Here is a 19,796-nt window from a genome sequence, read left to right as displayed (position 1 = left end):
GGTGAGAGGCTGATATGCACAGATGGGGAGAGGGACCTTGGGTGATAGTGTCTGAAGATCTAAAGGCAAAGAAACTGTGTGACAAGGCGGTGGCTGTTGCTAGAAGGATGCTAGGCTGTATAGAGAGAGGCGTGACCAGCAGAAAGACAGTGTTGATGCCCCTGTACAGGACGATGGTGAGGCCCCACTTGGAGTACTGTGTTCAGTTTTGAAGACTGTATCTGGCAAAGGACATAAAAAGCTTAAAGTGGTCCAGAGGAAGGCAACGAAAATGGTAGGTTTGCACCAGAAGACGTATGAGGAGAGACAGGAAGCCCTGAATATGTATACCCTAGAGCATTGTTCTTCAACTGCTGGTCCGCAGAAAATTCCTGCCGGTCAGCGCAGGGCCTGCAAGATCGGATTGAGGCCAACAGCAGTGTCTGGGCTGCAACAGCGATGAGCGGCATCGGCGGGCCCCCCCTAGCGACACAATTCAAGATAGGCACTCAAGATCGACAACGAGCCTCCCCCCCCTCTCGCAACGGCACTCAAGTTCGGCAACGGGCCTCCTTCTCCCCCCAGCATCAACAGCACTTCAGATCAGCAACGCGGTGCTCAGCCCAAAGCTTCCCTCTGACTCAGCTTCTTGTTTCCGCCCAGGCAGTTCGAGTCAGAGGGAAGCTTTGGACTGAGCACCACGTTGCCGATCTGAAGTGCTGTTGATGCCAGGGGAGGAGGCCCGTTGCCGATCTTGAGTGTCATCACGGGGGGGGGGGGGGGAAGGGGGCGTTGCCGATCTTCTTGCCAAAATCAGAAAGAAAGGTGAGAGAAAGGGAGAAAGATGGGCCTGTGGTGGATGGAGAGATTGAGAGAAGGGGGCAGATGATGGAAGTGGGGGAAGAGAGAGAAGAGGGCAGATGATTGAAGTGGGGTGAGAGAAGAGGGCAGATGATGGAAGTGGGGAAAGAGAAGAGGGCAGATGATGAAGTGGGGAGAAGGGAGAGCAAATGCTGAATGGAAGTGGAGAAAGAGAACACATACTGGATGGAAGGGGGATAAAGAAAAAGGACATATGCTGGATGGGGGGGGAAGAAGATAGAGTTAGTGAGATAGTGGAGGGGTGAAGGAAAGGGGTGGCATGCTGTGGGTAGACACAGTGAAAAGAGAGAAACTGAAGACTGCATAGTAAGAAAGAATTTAATTTAGATGGAGGCAGAAAATAAAGAAGGAAGACCAGAGAAGGAAAGGGAAGAGAGAGAGGAGAGAGAGATGCCAGAAAACGGGGAAGGAGACAGAGATATCAGATCTGAGCGGAGGAAATGAGAAGAGAGAGATGCTAAAAACCACAGGGGGGAGGGAAAGAGAGATGAAGGGAGAAAGATGCCAGACCATGAGGAAAGAGGGAAGATGATGGATGCCAGACCAAAGGGGGGGGGGATTCTAGAGGAGAGATGGCAGGAGGAGACAGTTTCTAGAAGGGGCATACAGTGGATGGAACGGGCAGATGTTGGATTGAAGAGACAGGGCAGATGCCGGAAGGAAAAGAAGATAAAAGTAGAAACCAAAGACAACAAAATGTAGAAAAAAAATTATTTTATTTCTATTTTGTCATTAGAAAATATCAGATTTGAAATATATATCCTGCTAGAGACATAACTGGGGACAGCAAAGCCCAGGCAGTGCTTCTTTAGCTTACAGCTGGCTTAGGGCTCTCTCTGACCAGTATTCCTGTCATGTGTGACTGCAGTATTCTGTTAGCATGATATTTCTGTGTAGCATTCTGTAATAATTTGGCTTGTTCAATTTTCTTGATAGTAGAGGGGATATATGTGAATGGGAGGGGAGATAGGGGTTTTGTTGGTCCTTGCTCTGTATATTTGTATTTATAAATGACAATTATACAGAATAATGTTTCTTTTTATACTTTAATAAAATACGTTCAATATAAAATCATAACTGAGGCTTGTGCGGATGGGATCAGATGGTTTGCGGGGTCTGAGCTCGCGGAGACTGGGCGGAAATGTGTTTTTTTAATTTCAGTCTTAGAGTAGTTTGCCGGTCCACAAAATTGTTCTTTTATTTCTGCCGGTCCACAGGTGTAAAAAGGTTGAAAAACACTGCCCTAGAGGAAAGGAGGGACAGGGGAGATACGATTCAGATGTTCAAATACTTGAAAGGTATTAACGTAGAACAAAATCTGTTCCAGAGAGAGGAAAATGGCAAAACCAGAGGTCATAATTTGAGGTTGAGGGATGGTAGCTTCAAGAGTAATGTTAGGAAATTCTTCTTTAAGGAGAGGGTGATTGATGCGTGGAATGAGATCCCGAGGGAGATGGTGAAGAAAATGGTGAGAGTTCAAACAAGCGTGGGATGAACACAGAGGATCTCTAATCAGATAATAATGGTTATACATTGAAGGAACTAAGGCCATTACTGGACAGGCTTACATGGCCTGTGTCCCGTATATGGCCATTCAGTTGAGGACGGGCTGGGAAGGGCTTCGATGGCAGGGATGGTTAAGATGGACTGGAGTGAGCTTTGATCGAGACTCCAGTAGATGGAACTAAGCATTCCTCATGTTATCCACACTATGTGTACTCTATTGCAGATTTTGGTATCATCTGAATAGAGGCAAATCTTACCAGATAGCCCTTCAGCAATATAGCTTACAAAAATGTTAAAAACAGGCTCAAGAACTGAACCTAGCGATACACCACTAGTAACATCCCCTTTCATCGGAGTGATCTCCATTCACCATTACCCTGTGTTGCCTTCCAGTCAGCCAGTTCCTGACCTATACCAGGGGCACTCAGTCTATTTATTGGATGTCTGTGTGGAACAGTGTCAAAGGCTTTGTTAAAAACTAAATACATCACATCTAGCATTCTCCCTCTACTCAACTTTCTGGTTACTCAGTCAAAGAAATGATCAGATTTGTTTGACAAAACCTGCCTCTAGTGAATCTATGTTGCCTTGGGTCCTGTAATCCATCAGATTCCATAAACTTCACTATTCTGTTTTAAAAGCATTTCCATAAAACTGGTTTTGCAATCGTCATTACAGGTCGGTAAGTTTAGTGAATCTAGGCCAAAGTTTTTTCCTCTTTAAGTACTGGCTGTAGAATGTTTTAAAGACTCAAAAACTGAATTTATGTCAGGACTGCAATGACAAATGCAAACTACCATTTCACCCCCCCTCCCCCAAAAACAAACAAAAACAAAAAAAAAACCAAAGCCCCACACAACTAAACCCCCCTCCCCCAAAAACACCTACAAAACTAAAAAATACAAAACCTCCCCACACAAACTCCCATCACATAAAGCACAGTTACTTACCGTAACAGGTGTTATCCAGGGACAGCAGGCAGATATTCTTAACGCATGGGTGACGTCACCGACGGAGCCCCGGTACGGACCTTTTTAACTAGAAAGTTCTAGTTGGCCGCACCGCGCATGCGCGAGTGCCTTCCCGCCCGACGGAGGAGAGTGTGGTCCCCAGTTAAGATAAGCCAGCTAAGAAGCCAACCCGGGGAGGAGAGTGGGACGTAAGAATATCTGCCTGCTGTCCCTGGATAACACCTATTACGGTAAGTAACTGTGCTTTATTCCAGGACAAGCAGGCAGCATATTCTTAACGCATGGGTGACCTCCAAGCTAACAGAGAGGGAGGAGGGATGATTGGCCATTAGGAAAATAAATTTTGTAACACAGATTGGCCGAAGTGTCCATCCCGTCTGGAGAAGGCATCCAGACAGTAGTGAGTAGTGAACATGTGAACTGAGGACCAAGTGGCAGCCTTGCAGATTTCCTCGATGGGCGTGGAACGGAGGAAAGCCACAGAAGCAGCCATAGCTCTGACCCTGTGGGCCGTGACAGCACCTTCCAGTGAGAGACCGGCCCGAGCATAACAGAACGCAATACAGGCAGCAAGCCAGTTGGAAAGCGTCCGTTTAGAGACAGGACGACCTAGACGGTTAGGATCGAAGGTCAGAAAGAGCTGAGGGGACGAGCGGTGAGCCCTGGTACGGTCAAGGTAGTATGCAAGGGCACGCTTACAATCCAGCGTATGCAACGCCTGTTCCCCAGGATGAGAATGGGGTTTAGGGAAAAAGACAGGCAACACAATGGACTGGTTGAGGTGAAAAGCCGAGACCACCTTGGGAAGGAATTTAGGATGGGTACGCAGAACCACCTTGTCATGGTGAAAAACAGTGAACGGTGGATCGGCGACCAGTGCATGCATCTCACTAACCCTCCTGGCAGAGGTGATGGCAATGAGGAAAAGCACCTTCCATGTTAGAAGTTTGAGCGAAGTTGTGGTAAGAGGCTCAAAAGGGGGTTTCATGAGGGCTGATAAAACCACATTCAGGTCCCAGACGACCGGAGGAGGCTTCAGAGGTGGTTTGACATTGAAGAGGCCTCTCATGAACCGGGAAACCAGTGGATGAGCCGTGAGAGGTTTTCCGAGGATAGGCTCATGAAACGCAGTGATGGCACTGAGGTGGACTCTGATTGAGGTAGACTTGAAGCCAGCGTCGGACAGAGAGAGCAAATAGTCCAGTACAGGTTCCACCGCTAACGAGGTGGGATCGTGATGATGCAGTAGACACCAAGAGGAGAACCTGGTCCACTTCTGATGGTAACATTGGAGGGTGGCCGGTTTCCTGGAGGCATCCAAAATGCGACGGACAGGCTGAGACAGATTCTCTGGAGAGGTCAGCCCGAGAGAAACCAAGCTGTCAGGTGGAGCGAAGACAGATTGGGATGCAGTAGAGACTGACGTTGCTGCGTAAGTAGAGTAGGAAACACAGGAAGAGGAATGGGCTCCCTGGAGCTGAGCTGAAGCAGGAGGGAGAACCAGTGTTGGCGAGGCCACCGAGGAGCGATGAGAATCATGGTGGCCCTGTTCCTGCGGAGTTTGGATAACGTCCGCAACATCAGAGGTAGTTGAGGAAAGGTATAGAGGAACCGATCCGTCCAGTCGAGCAGGAATGCATCTGGGGTCAGACGATGAGGAGAGAAGAGTCTGGAACAGAACTGGGGCAGCTGATGGTTGTGGGGCGCTGCAAAGAGGTCACCTGCGGAGTGCCCCAGCGAGCAAAGATGGAGTGGAGTGTTGAAGGGTCCAGAGTCCACTCGTGAGGTTGAAGGATGCGGCTGAGATTGTCGGCCAGGGAGTTCTGTTCGCCCTGGATATAGACAGCCTTGAGGAAGAGATTGCGGGCCGTGGCCCAGGTCCAGATGCTGAGAGCCTCCTGACAAAGGAGGCGAGATCCGGTGCCGCCTTGCTTGTTTATGTAGTACATGGCGACTTGATTGTCTGTGCACAGGAGAAGAACCTGAGGGCAGAGAAGGTGCTGGAAGGCCTTGAGAGCATAGAACATGGCTCTGAGTTCCAGGAAATTGATGTGATGTTGACGCTCCTGAGAGGTCCAGAGTCCCTGGGTGCTTAGATCTCCCAGGTGAGCTCCCCACGCATAGGGGGAGGCATCCGTGGTTATGATCATGGAGTGAGGGGGTAGATGAAAGAGTAGACCCCTGGAAAGATTTGAGGAGTTCAACCACCATTGAAGAGATTGCTGAAGAGATGATGTCACAGAGATGGGATGAGAAAGAAGATCCGTGGTCTGTGACCATTGGTTGGCAAGAGTCCATTGAGGTGTCCTGAGGTGGAGTCGCGCCAGAGGAAGCACATGGACCGTCGAGGCCATGTGGCCCAGGAGGACCATCATCTGTCGGGCAGGAATGGAGTGATGATGGAGCACCTGACGACAGAGGTGGAGCAGGGTCTGTTGACAGTCGGAGGGGAGAAACGCCCTCATTAGTGTGGTGTCGAGAACTGCTCCAATGAACTGAAGTCGCTGTGTGGGAAGCAGATGCGACTTGGGGTAGTTGATCTCGAACCCCAGGAGATGGAGGAAAGAGATGGTGTGATGAGTGGCTTGTAGCACAAGTGGAGACGTAGGTGCTTTCACCAACCAATCGTCCAAGTAGGGGAACACCTGGAGGTTGTGAGACCTGAGGAAGGCCGCCACCACAATGAGGCACTTGGTGAACACCCTGGGCGATGAAGCGAGGCCAAAAGGTAGCACTTTGTACTGATAGTGACGGTGCTGTATCTGAAACCGTAGGTAGCAACATGAAGTCGGATTGATTGGGATGTGAGTGTAGGCCTCTTTGAGGTCCAGGGAACATAGCCAGTCGTGTTGAGAGAGAAGAGGGTAAAGCGTGGCAAGGGAGAGCATTCTGAACTTCTCCTTGACCAGACACTTGTTGAGGTCCCTGAGATCGAGGATGGGACGAAGGTCTCCTGTCTTCTTGGGAACCAGGAAGTAGCGGGAGTAGAATCCCTGACCCCTTTGGTCCGGAGGCACCTCTTCGATGGCATTGAGAAGGAGGGATTGGACCTCCCTCAGGAGGAGGGGGGTTTGGGAGGAGTGAGAAGCAGACTCTACGGGAGGATTGTCTGGTGGAAGAGTCTGGAAGTTGAGAGAGTAGCCGTGGCGAATGATGTTGAGGACCCATTGGTCTGATGTGATGACCTCCCAACGGCTGAGGAAGATTTGGAGGCGACCTCCGTTAGGCTGAGGAAGAGGCAATGATGATGGGAGACTGGCTATGCCCTGGAGGAAAAAGTCTAAAGGGCTGAGATGGTTTTGACGGAGGGAGAGGCTTGGCAGGTTGGTGAGACTGTGAGCGAGCCTGAGATTGATGCTGTTGACGAGGTCGGCGGGGCTGCTGTTGAGGCGGGTTGAGAGGTCTGGCCGAGAACCTGCGCTGGTATGAAGACTGCTGTCTGTAGGTGCGAGCAGGTGGAGTCTTCTTTTTAGGTTTAATCAGAGTGTCCCACCTGGTCTCATGTGCTGAGAGTTTCTGGGTTGTTGAGTCCAGGGACTCTCCGAAGAGTTCATCACCCAGACAAGGTGCGTTAGCCAGGTGGTCCTGGTGGTTAATGTCCAGGTCAGAGACTCTCAGCCATGCCAAACGTCGCATGGCCACCGCCATGGCAGATGCGCGAGAGGTCAGCACAAAAGAGTTGTAGATGGAGCGAACCATGAATTTCCTGAGTTGGAGGAGGCTGGAAATATGTTGCTGGAAAAGAGGGACCTTACGTTCAGGAAGGTATTTCTGTAAGGAGGAGAGCTGTTGCACCAGATGCTTCATGTAGAAGGAGAAGTGGAAGGTGTAGTTGTTGGCTCTATTGGCTAACATGGCATTTTGGAAAAGGCGCTTACCAAATTTATCCATGGTCTTTCCCTCTCTGCCAGGAGGGGTGGAGGCATATACACTGGAACCCTGAGATTTTTTCAAAGTAGATTCCACCAGGAGGGACTCGTGGGGCAATTGAGGTTTATCAAACCCTGGGATTGGAATAACCCGGTACAAGCTATCCAATTTACGAGGGGCTCTAGGAACCGTGAGGGGAGCTTCCCAGTTTTTATAGAAAGTTTCCCGTAAGATGTCGTGGACGGGCAACTTCAGAAATTCTTTGGGAGATTGCTCAAAGTCTAGGGCATCGAGGAAAGCCTGAGACTTTTTAGAGTCGGACTCTAAGGGAATGGAAAGAGCTGCTGACATCTCCCTAAGGAATTTGGAGAAAGAGGATTGCTCTGGTTTGGAGACGGTGTCGGTCATGGAGGGTTCTTCGTCGGTTGACGAAGCATCCTCCTCGGTACCGTGAGGGGAGTCTTCCCACAAATCTGGGTCCCTAACGTCGGGGTGCGTACGTTTGGACATCGGTGTGGATGGCTCGGCATGGCGGGTCTTTGAAATAGATTTGCCTGAGCGCACCGAGGCGGTACCGGGTGAGGAAGACCGATGTCGTTCCTGGGACCGGACAGGGTCGGCAGCATCACGGGTATGTACTGTAGGTGTTTCTGCCAAGAGCACCAGCATGGAAGTATTAATCGGTACCGAGGGGGTCGACACCGATGGGACAGTGTGAGGCTCGGACCGGTCCCGTACCGGAAGGTGCGGTGCCAGCAACGCCTGCAACAGTTGTTGGAGCTGTTGTTGCAGCTGTTCCTGTAACTGTGTTTGGAGTATGGCCGCGATGCGGTCGTCCAGGGGAGGCACCGGTACCGCTTTTATCTTCTTCGGTATCATAGGTGCCGCTCTACGCTCCGGTGATGAGGAGGCCGATGATGAGGCACTCACCGAGATCGGAGCGGAGCGTTTGCGGGGCCGGTGCGGGGCCGGGAGGACCGGTGTCGCAACCGTGGCAGGAGGGCGCTCAAGGGAAGTGGGAGGCTTCTTAGCCGGCTTACCTGGGCCCAACGACCCCGAGGAAGGGTCCGGTGGTGTTGATGTCGTCGGTGCCGACTTTTGTGGTGCCGTCGACGTCGCAGCCGGTTCCATGGCAGATCCGGTACCAAACAAAATATTTTGCTGGATCTGCCGATTTTTCAAAGTACGCTTTTTAAGCGTAGCACAGCGGGTGCAGGTGTCAGCTCGATGCTCTGGACCCAAGCACTGGAGGCACCAATTGTGTGGGTCGGTGAGGGAGATCGGGCGTGCACACCGCTGGCACTTCTTAAAACCCGGTTGAGGGGGCATGAATGGAAACACGGCCTCTGCAAAATCGAACCCGGAGGCCTGTATGGTGGCAACAGGCCCCGCCGGGGCCGGCCAGAAAAAATAAGGAAAACTCTACGAGTTTATTTTTTTTTTTGAAAACAAAAATAAAGGGAATCCGATAAGAAAAAAGGAAAAAAAGTGAAAAAATACGCGAGCGGGAAGGCAAAAATTAGTTTTTCAACGGCCGTTGAAAACACATGCGTCTTCTTCGCTCCGCGGAAACGAAGAAACTGGGGACCACGCTCTCCTCCGTCGGGCGGGAAGGCACTCGCGCATGCGCGGTGCGGCCAACTAGAACTTTCTAGTTAAAAAGGTCCGTACCGGGGCTCCGTCGGTGACGTCACCCATGCGTTAAGAATATGCTGCCTGCTTGTCCTGGGATAACTAAAGATACTTACACAATACTTCTCGGAGTCTGCATTTTTTGGTTCTTTCCACTGTTTCACAGAATCTTTAAATGTAAACCTTTCATTTGCATCTTTATTTTTTTCAGTAAAAGGATCTGTCAAAACAAAAGGCTGTTAAGCTGTATATTATGAACTAAATTTCTCTGTTTCTAGGCTTAAAATAATTTTGATACAAAGGTAGATCATTTCATTACTGAAATTTTAATAAGTATTACATAACAATTTTACATAGGTACATTTATAGTCATATAAAGTTATACAAGATATAACAAAAACAAAAACCAAACTGCAGACTCCTATGTACCAGATGCAGGCAATGTTTATTATAACAAATATTTTATGCAGTTGAAAATACCACCTTATAACAAACCAATGGGCCTGACATGGTCCGTGTTTCAGAAAACACTCCTTCCTCAAGGTCCATGGTTGCTAAGGTATAAAGTAAACCACAATAAAAGGTATAAAACAGCCATCTGTATGGTATCCTTCTCTACTTAGAGTGTGCGACACAAAACTAGTAAAAAAGCCTGCCTCCAAAACTGAGGCTCCAAAGGAGGAATCCTCTCGAGCTGTGATGTTCACCCTATAAAATTTGGTGAAAGTATGAATGGTCAACCAAGTCACCACCAGGCTAATTTCCTCTGAAGGAATTGTCCTGGTTCCAGCTCAGGAAGAGACAATCCCTCTCGTTGAATGCACTCAAAGTGTGAAGGAAGGAGTTGTCATATAGCATAAGAACATAAGAATAGTCTTACTAGATCAGATCAATAGTCTACCTAGCCCAGGCCAATCCAAGTCACAAGTACCTGGCAAAAACCCAAATAGTAGCAGCAGTCCATGCTACCATCCCAAGTCTATCTCAACAGTAGACTATGGAATGCAGTACTGGTAGTGGTGTTTCCCTACTTGAAATCTGAGATACTTCCTGTGACTGAAGTATTGGAATATGGGTATAAGCATCCTTTGAGTCCAGAGAGCATAGCCAATCTTGTTCTTGAATCGAGGGAAGCAAAGCGCCCAAGGAGAGCATCTGAACTTTTCTTTGACCAGATATTTGTTTAGGGCCCTTAGGTCTATGATGGAACAAAACATCTTTTTAGTTACAAGGAAGCACCTTGAGTAAAATCCTTTCCCTTTTTCCCTGGGTGGCACAGTTCGACTGCATTGGTCATGAAAAGCACAGAGATTTCTTGAAGTAGTGCCTGCTTGTGCTGAGACATGATGCTCTCAGTGAGCATTTTGAAGCGTAATCGGGACAGAGTATTTGAAGAGCCCACCAGTTGGAGGTTACAAGAGGCCCCTTTGATGGAAAAAAATTCAGCCTCCCTCCCACCAGTAAGTCATCCAGGACAGTTACTTTGATGGTGGCTATATTTGCTGGAGATCAAAGGCTCAATCCTTGTTTTCCCCAAGGAGCAAGCTGGAACTTCTGTTGTTTGGACTAACGAGGACCAGAATGCTGGGAATGGGATTCAAATGCAGGTACCTATGTCTTTGAAAGTCATAAGGATGCCGCCTCTACTCACCAAAACACTTCCTAGTTGAGAAGGAAGATGCAGCTGCAGGTTGCCAGAACATGGTCTGGACCGTGTCTATACTCTTTTTGATATGTCAGTCACCTCTTCAACTTTGTCTCCAAACAAGTTGTCTCCAAGGCAAGGTGCGGTTGCAAGCCTGAACTGCTGGATCTAGGTCTGAGACACACAGCCATAATAGTCTGCACATCTCAACACCCACTGCAGAGAGTTTGGATGATATATCAAAAGTATCATAGGTGCTCCCGGCTATGTATTTCCTATACTGCAGTTGCTTTTCTTCTAGCTGGCAAAGCTCTTCAGCCTGTTCCTGTGGGAGAGAATCAATCAAAGATAATGTATTGTGAGCAAAAGACTGAAGTATGTGTTCATATACATGACAGAATTGGATGCAGGCAATAAGCATGAAGGACTGACATGTCTTTTTCCAAAATGAATCCGAGGCCTAGCCTCTCTACCTGGAGGAGCCAAGGTATAAGACCTAGTACTTCTACCACCAGAATATAGTGGTGAGGAAACCGGGCCTTCTTGAATCTAGGAGTCTTTTGGTTAAGAAATTGTTATCTACCTTCTTCGTTGGTGTGATCTGCACTGAGAGGGGGGTCTCCCAAGTTCTTGTCAGTGTGTTCTTAAGGATAGGGTGAAATGGTGTAATGACCCCTTTCCTTGGGAGCAGACTCATAGTCCAAGTCCTATAACATATCTACTCTAGGTTCCTCCTCTGTCTCCAACTTAAACAGGATGGCTGAATCCATCTCCCTAACAAAACCAGTGAAGGAGAGAGAGTCTGAAGGAGAGATACTTCTCTCCTGAGGTGGTGAAAGATCAGATGGATTTTTCCTCTGAGAACTAATGTGGATCATCATCTGAATCCCAAGAGTATTACCAGTCAGAGTCCTCCTCCAAACCAGAGTGAGTGTAGATGGACTCAAGTCTGCCTCTGGTTGGTGGAATGACATCCACGCTTCCTAGAGCATTGAGGTGCATCCATACCATTTGATTCTATGGAGGCTCCCCCCTCCTCAATGTTGAAGGGCTTAAAATAGCATGTAGAAGTGCATGCACTGAGGTCAGCTCCTGGGTCCTTTGAGGCACTAGCATCAGGGCTTGATGCATAGGCTCTTGGCAAGGTTCAGAAAGGAGGGAAGTTTGAGCCTCCATAGGCACAAGCATTCTTGGTGCTGATGCAGCCTGAAGCTGAGCCAGTTCCTCTCTGAAGATTGTCTGGTACCACTCATCGGAGATAAGCAGTGGAAAAAGCTGGGGAACCGGTACAAGGACAGCCTAAGAAGGCAGCGGTGCTGAATCAGAAGCTGGGACTTGGCTGCCCAGAGAATGGCACATTAACACCTTCACTAAAGGAGACCAATCCTCTGTGCCAATGCTTCTTGGGAATTGGAGCACCCAATAACCCGGTGCTCCCAGTACAGTGCATAAAGGAGGATCGATGCAGATGCTTCTTGGGGTTCTCCCATTGCTTGGCATCACAATCCCTTAGTGCCAAAGAGGATGACAACGAATCCATATGAATCCTCAGTGTCAGGTCAAATGCTGACTGGTCCCAGGGCTGGCTAATAGTGCCTGATGCAAAAAATATATAAATCCTCTTCAAATGCAGTCCAAGAAACTAAAAGCATTAATATACACAAATGAAACAAAGATGCCAGACTCTGTACACAGCAAAACAGAAAATGCATTTCTTCTTGAATAGCCCTTTTGGCACTGATTTTTCATACTCGGCTTTCTTCCATTTTTCTGCCTCAATCTCAAATTATCTATTTTCTCTTCTCCTCCCCCATCCATGGGCAACATCTCTCCACCCTCTCTCATCTATGGAGACCATCTCCTTCCCCTCTCCCAGACAGATTTGCTTCTCTCTTCTGAAATTGTCTTCTAAAGAGGCACCGGCATAGCAAGGGTAAGAGGCACCAGCGTAGCGAGGGTAAGAGGCACCCAGGGCAGGGTGCCCACTGCCCCCACCCCAGGCATGCCCCCTTTCCTTCTACCATACCTTTTTAACGTTGCCAGCACAAGCAGCATCTCCAACCTTCTTCCTGGGCCTGGTCCCAAGTCTTGAATTTTAAATGCAGTGTTTGTTTCTCAGCTATGGTATACAAAGTTTCATCACTTATGATGGCTGTAGGATTTAATACCTTTTTAATTCAAAGATTAATATAGTTGACAAATACCTCAATTCCTGAAATTGTTTCTCTACCATTTAACAGTACCATGATTTTTTTTTTAACATATACAAAGTCACCTTCTATTTGTTAGTTTATATTACCTGTAAAGACGTTTAAGTCCCCTGTTATATGCAGGGCTGAAATAGCATCAAGTGTAGGTTTTATATCTATTTCAGTTGGTTTTATATTTGGTGTTTCTTTATAAAGAGATGCTATAGTTATTAGATCCAGATAAGTTTTCACCCTGTTAAATAAAAAAAAAAAAAAAAGAAAAACAATTAAGTTTATATGCAGATGACATTACTGTTCTTCCAGTATCCCAATTAGAGTCAGAGATATTAGCTATCGTTCTATTGCTTGCACTATAATACTATTGAAGATTGGGTCTGCTCTCATCATCCCAAATTAAATCAGAACAAAATATTGGAAGATTAGGTTTTTACCTTCGATAATCTTCTTTGTTAGTCTCTGTAGGATTCAATGTGCTAGGTGTTCAATCCCAACCCGCAATCGGGGAGTTGTAGAAATCCAACACTTTTCTGAGCACATGCTCCTTCATCTTAGACTAAAAGCTATAAATATATCCAGTTGAGTCCCAAAGCCAAGCAACATACCTGAACAAATCCATGACAAGAGGGGAGGGGTATGGGGGAAGATCCTTAGCAACATAAACAATTTCTGAACTGGTCTGTTCTGCAAAACACAAAACAAGTCGTAAACAGGCACAAAGGAAATCCAGAAAAACACACAGATGAAACAGCTTTCAGTTAAATATACTCATAGAAGTGGAAAATTCCCCACAGCTTCCGGTAACAGGCTGGAAAGTCATCAAGCCTGCAAGGAGAATAATCAAGACAGAAAGAAGTAGACTATTCTAGACCATTGAGTGTACACAGAGAGGGCGGGTCATATGGAATCCTACAGGGACTAACAGAAAGATCGAAGGTAAAAACCTAATTTTCCATTCTGTTACATCTCTTCCAGATTTCATATGCTAGGTGACATACTAAAGCAATGGTAACAGCTAGGAAGGGACAGAAGAGCCTGCCTCCAACAAAAGAGGTTTCAAAAGCAGAATCAGAGCGTGCCGCCATATCCACCTGGAACAACCGGGGAAAGGTAAAAGGAGAGGATCAAGTAGATGCCTTGCAAAGTTCATCCGCCCACGACACAGCAACATCCCTAGTCGAATGGGCCTTAAGAGAAACCAGCAGCTGCTTGCCATGGATGACATAAGTCACAGAAATGGCCATTTGAATCCATTGAGCGATCAAAGACTTGGACATCGGCCAACTCTGGCAAGACACAGCAGTCAAGACAAAAAAGTGATCAGAGCAGTCAAAACAAAAAGGTGATGAGACAGCCAGAAATCATTAGTCCTTTCCAAATAGTGGAGCAAGACTCTCCTAACATCCAACCTGATTTGATCTGTTCGCTCCAAGCCTGTGGAATGTAACGCAGGCAAACAAGGAAGACAGAAGAACAAGGATGACAGAAATCATCTTTGGCAGAGAGAAAGGCACAGTACGGAGGACAACTCCTACAGCCGTAATACAGAGAAAGGGTTCCCTGCACGAAAGAGCCAGAAGCTCCTAAATGTGCCATGCCGAGATAAAGACAACTAGAAAGACAGTCTTGATTATTAGATCCAGAAGAGAAGGATCCTGGAAAAGATATTATCAAGATAAGGACATAATCTCTTTTTCCAGTGCAATAGGTGAGACATTCCAGACATGTGGAATGTACAAAAGCAGTCCCAAAAAGCTGGGGTGGGATTACTGTGCTGACACCTCAAGATCGAGGACCCAAAAGCAGAGTTCTGTCTTGCTGCCACAACCATTCTATAAAATTTAGCAAATATGTGCAGAGTGGACCAAGTAGCTGCTCTACAAATCTCCTCAGGGGAGCTTGACTTAGCCTTGGCCCACTAGGCCCACCTGGAGAAAGGCTAGCATCATTGAAACCAGAGCAGAATAGGACTCCACACTAGACTGATTGCACCAATGTTGCATTAGCATAGGCATAGAAACATAGAAAATGACAGCAGAAAAGGGCCATGGCCCATCAAATCTGCCCACTCTAAAGACCCACACCCCCCTAACTTCTTCCACTAAGAGATCCCACTTGCCTATCCCATTTTTTCGTAAAATCTGGCACGCTGCTGGCCTCAATTACCTGCAGTGGAAGATCATTCCAATGATTAACCATCCTTTCGGTGAAGAAATGCTTCCTGGTGTCGCCATGAAATTTCCCGCCCCTGATTTTCAGCAGATGCCCTCTTGTGGCCGTGGGTCATTTAAGAAAAAAAGATATCATCTTCCACCTCGATACGGCCCGTGATATATTTTCATGTCTCCCCTCTCTCTGTGTTCCTTGAGTGAGTATAGCTGCAATTTACTCAGCAGACACAGAAGTTGACTTCATAGATTTCAGAAGAGTAAAAATGACTACATCATTTCCTTTATGCTCTAATGCTTCACGTTCAATAGCCATGCCATAAGAGCAAAACGACTGGATCCTCTAGGCAAACTGGATCCAGAGAGAGATGGTCTGGAAGAACCCACAGCCAAAGGCTGTGACCTATGTGAAGACGCATCAGATCTGTGTACCAAGGTTGTGAAGCCATCTGTAGCCACCACAATACCCTTCCTTGATTGAGCTGAAATTCGGCAAAAGACCTGATCTATCATGGGTCAGGGAGGAAAAACATATAGCACAGTAACAGCCATGGCTGTACTAGAGCATATAGGCCCTTGCATCCAGGCTCAGATCTTCAACTGAAGAATCGTATAGCTTTGGAATTCTTTGCCATTGCCATGAGGTTGAAGTGAGGTTGACCCCAGCACCACACAATGGCTTGAAAAGCAGCTGAGGATTGCGTCTACTCAACCGGATCCAAGGTCTGTCTGCTAAGGAAATCTGCTTGAACATTGTCTACTCCCAGAGAAAGAGCAGATGGGCTTCCTGAGCCAGAAAAGAACTCTTGGTTCCTCCCTGCAGATTGACATATGCCACTGCTGTCGCATTGTTGGAGAAGACTCACCGTTTGGCCCTCCAGAGTCATCTACAATTTCACCAGAGCCAAGCAAATGGCCTGAAATTCAAATCGGTTGATTGACCATTTCCTTGAAAGGGCATCCAATGCCCCTGAATGGGATGACAGATGCAATGGGCTCCCCAGCCACGAAGACTAGCATCTGTTGTCATAACCACCCTTAATTCGTGATGTCTTGCATAATATTGCTGTCCCGAGTATTCACATCGGCTCCTCGGAGTTTAAGATCTCTGCCTTTGCGGATGACCTCTTGGTCCATTTGTCGGATCTGATGGTCTCTCTACCGAATTTAATGACCACTTTTCAGGAATATGGGGATTATTCTGGCTTCAAGCTTAATCTTGACAAATCCCTTGCATTGGCTACTTCCCCGCAATTGTGGGATTCTTGGCCAGGTTCCTTCCCTCTCCAATGGGCTTCTACCTCCTTTCGCTACTTGGGGATTACACTGACAGCTACTACATCTACGCTATATCGAACTAATGTGGATTTGTTGCTACGTTACTCGGCAGAGTTTCTTGCCCGATGGTCTTCTCTCCCTATTTCCTTGCATGGTAGGATAGTTATTTAACATGGTCCTTTTCCCTAAGTGGCTCTATACTATGCAGCTACTACCTTTATGGCTCTTGAAGAGGGATATCGACAGCTTGCAGTCCATGCTTTCTCGCTTTTGTTGGGGGAGGGGGGGAGAGAGGCCATGGGTCGCATTTCGGTTTCTGATGGGGTTTTGGGCTAGAGGGGGTCTGGGGCTCCTGAACTTCCGGTTGTATAATGCTGCTTGCTTGATGCTTGATATCTTGTATTCGTGTACAAGATTTTTGTTACCGACATGCATCACCTTACACTTATCCACATTAAACTTCATTTGCCATGTTGTGGCCCATTTCTCGAGCATGTTTATGTCCTGTTGCAGGTCTTCGCAATCCTCCTGTGTCTTCACTACTCTGAACAACTTCGTATCGTCAGCAAATTTAATCACCTCGCTCCTCATTCCAATTTCCATGTCGTTTATAAATATGTTGAAGATATAGGCCTGGTGGGGGGAGGGATAGGTTAAAGTATGATTAATTGTATTAAGGAAGAGGGATGTCTAAGTATGTATATGTTTGGATAGATTATTTTATTGATATGGGATGGGAGGTGGGTGGGGGGGAATTAAAACATGTATAATAATATTGTGTAAGAATGTCAAGTGAGTTATGTGAATTAATTGTAATAATATTGTACACTTGTTGAGAGAAATAAAAAGGAATAAAGATTAAAAAAAAAAAAATAAATAAATATGTTGAAGAGCACAGGCCCAAGCACCAAACCCTGCGGCACTTCACTGGTGACGTTTTTCCTGTCCGAGTATTGTCCATTTACCCCCACTCTCTGTTTTCTATCCGCCAACCAGTTTTTGATCCACAGGAGTATTTCACCCTCAATCCTATGGCTCGCAATTTTTCAAAGTAGTCATTCATGCAGGACCTTGTCAAATGCCTTGTGAAAATCCAGATATACAATGTTGACCAGGTCACCTTTGTCTAGCTGCCTGGTAACTAGAACGGTAAAGCCGCCTGATCCTATTTGCATGATGCAACGGAGCATTAAAACAAGGATGCACTTTATAGAGCAGATTTCATACAAGTGACACTGGATATCGAGCATATTAAAAAAAATCCTATCTCAACATCATTTGGATGCACAGATATTTCCTTCTTTACTCTGTCATTCACTTCTTTCAGCTTTTTCAGATTACTGAAAAAGATCAGCTTCTCTTCCTGATCAGTTCCTTCTATTAAAGCCATTAAATGTATTTTGACTTTACTTTTTGATTTACTCTCATACTTAATTTTTCTCACACTAAGAATGCATTCTCAGTTAAAACTGGAATAGTTATAAAATTTATACCTTGTATTCAAGTCACATGCCACCTGCAATTGAAACAAAAAACTGTAGTCAAGACAATGATTTAGGTAAGAAGTTAAAAAAACTGCTTACATAAGAGCTAGATCTACTAAAATATGCTACCAAGTTAAAGAGTGCACTAATACTGTTAATGCATATTTTTATCAAATAATTCCCATTGCAAAAAATGAGACCTGCTGTATGTAATTAGAGAATGACATGGGGACAAATCTGTCTCTGTCCCCACGGGATCTCAATATCCCGATTCCATCCACGTGAGTTCTGTCACTGTCCCATTCCTGCAAGCTCTGCCTGTTCAAGGCTTGTGCAGTTGAGGAGAGAGCTTGCAGGAATAGGGCAGGGGCAGAGCTTGCAGAGATGGGACGGGGAAAATTGTCCTATCGTCATTCTCTACGCACATGAAAACACTTTTTGTAAAACTGGACTAAAATATTCAAGACCTGGCAGCACAAATCACAGTAAAGCAATCACATTGGCATATACTGTATATACTCGAATATAAGTCGATCAAAATATAAGTCGAGAACCCCATTTTTTCCCCCAAAAGGAGAAAAAATGCTTGACACTAATATAAGTCGGGCGGCTTAATATTCAAGTGTCCTGCCCTGCCAAGTTCTGCATCCAGCCCCGTTCCCTCCCTGCTCTGCACTCAGTCCCATTCCCTACCAGGCTGTGAACCAAGCCCCCTCCCTTCCAGGCTCTGAACACTGTCCCACCTTCCTTCCCTGTACCCTCTTCCCCCTAAAAAGAGCCAACCTCATCAGTGATGTCACAATGGCTTGATTGTCCCATATTCCCCTCTGCCCTCTAACCCAGACAGCAGATTAACCATTCCCCTTAACTTAAACCACCTAGTGGTAAGCCGGGACAGGAGGGATCCCTCCCGTCTCCTGCCCCAGCCAACACTAATAATTACCACCCTTCCTCCTTCCCTCCCTCATGTACCTGTTCTCTGGTGGTCCAGTGTATATCCCACGCTGAAATCCTGAAGATTGTAAAGGTGGTAGCCAGCAGCGCACCGGGGCCGGCACGCAGGAGCGAGCTTTTTGTGCTCCCAACCAGCCCTGCACTGCTCCTTGATAGGCTGCTGCGAGAACTGCGAATCCCACGAAAACTTGCAGCAGCCTATCAAGGAGCGGTGCAGGACCGGCCGGGAGCACGAAAAGCTCGCTCCTGCATGCGGCCCGGGTGCACTGCTGGCTAATACCTTTACAATCTTCAGGATTTCAGCGCAGGATACACGCTGGACCACCAGGGAACAGGTATGCGAGGGAGGGTGGTAATTATTAGTGTTGGTCAGGGCAGGAGAAGGGAGGGATCCCTCCTGTCCCGGCCTAAGGCAGGTCTGCAGGAAGTCCGGGAGGATTTTGGGTGGTCACTGGGGGATGACCCGAATATAAACCGGGACCCCCATTTTTGGGCCAATTTTTTGGCCCAAAAATCACAGTTTATATTTGAGTATATACGGTACTTTATTAATGGAAAAACTTTTCAGAAATTTTTTAAAAAAGGTTTGCATTCTGTTGTGGATCACCAGTTTAAGAGCAGCTTAGTACCACCATTACAGAAAGCAACAACTTATGTAAAACAAAAAAAATTACATTTAAATTATAATACAGAAATATACTGTATAAACAGGCAAGTTTTCTTTTGAAGGGACATGGTCAAATTTCCTAAAATGAGAATGGCTGTAATCCACATATTTGCAAATCTAGAAGACAATGGACAGGCACCATCCACTCCCCCAAAAAATAAACCAAAGTAGACAAAAGCAATTTTCCTCCATTCGTTCCCCAATAGCACACACACAAAAAAATTAGTTGTAGTGCTGGATTAAAGCTCAACTTAAGAAAAACACATTTTTCCAGTTCTTATATGGCACAGTCACAAAACTGAGGCAGGTTTCAGTAATTTGGAGATTATCATATTACACTCATCATGCACCAAGTTGCCATAAAATTTTTTAAAAACCAAATCAATTCAATGTTAGCCCTGACCATAACCCAGACATGCCCCCTCCCAAAATTTTTTAAATATTTTTTACTGAGGGCATCCCATGGTACATCCTTATAAGATACTTTAGTGCACACTAGTGCCTAAGGCAGCTTAGTAAAAGTGTCCCTAAATTACTGTTTGTAGCTGCTGAT

General features: G+C 46.5%; 1 protein-coding gene across 3 annotated transcripts in view; it reads right to left on the bottom strand.

The window, feature by feature from the left end:
• LOC117359345 (flocculation protein FLO11-like) overlaps nt 1–19,796 on the bottom strand; it is a 62,962-nt gene that overhangs the window by 15,711 nt on the left and 27,455 nt on the right. For all 3 annotated transcript variants that reach the window (XM_033941959.1, XM_033941969.1, XM_033941955.1), the window contains exons 4-6: nt 17,632–17,654; nt 12,785–12,927; nt 8,957–9,060 (exon numbers count right to left, since the gene is read on the bottom strand). In XM_033941959.1, coding sequence (XP_033797850.1) covers nt 8,957–9,060; nt 12,785–12,927; nt 17,632–17,654 — 270 coding nt within the window. The remainder of the gene's footprint in view (nt 1–8,956; nt 9,061–12,784; nt 12,928–17,631; nt 17,655–19,796) is intronic.

Source organism: Geotrypetes seraphini, chromosome 1 (assembly GCF_902459505.1).
Source record: "Geotrypetes seraphini chromosome 1, aGeoSer1.1, whole genome shotgun sequence".
NCBI lineage: Eukaryota > Metazoa > Chordata > Amphibia > Gymnophiona > Dermophiidae > Geotrypetes > Geotrypetes seraphini.
This window is presented reverse-complemented; position numbering and strand designations above follow the sequence as displayed.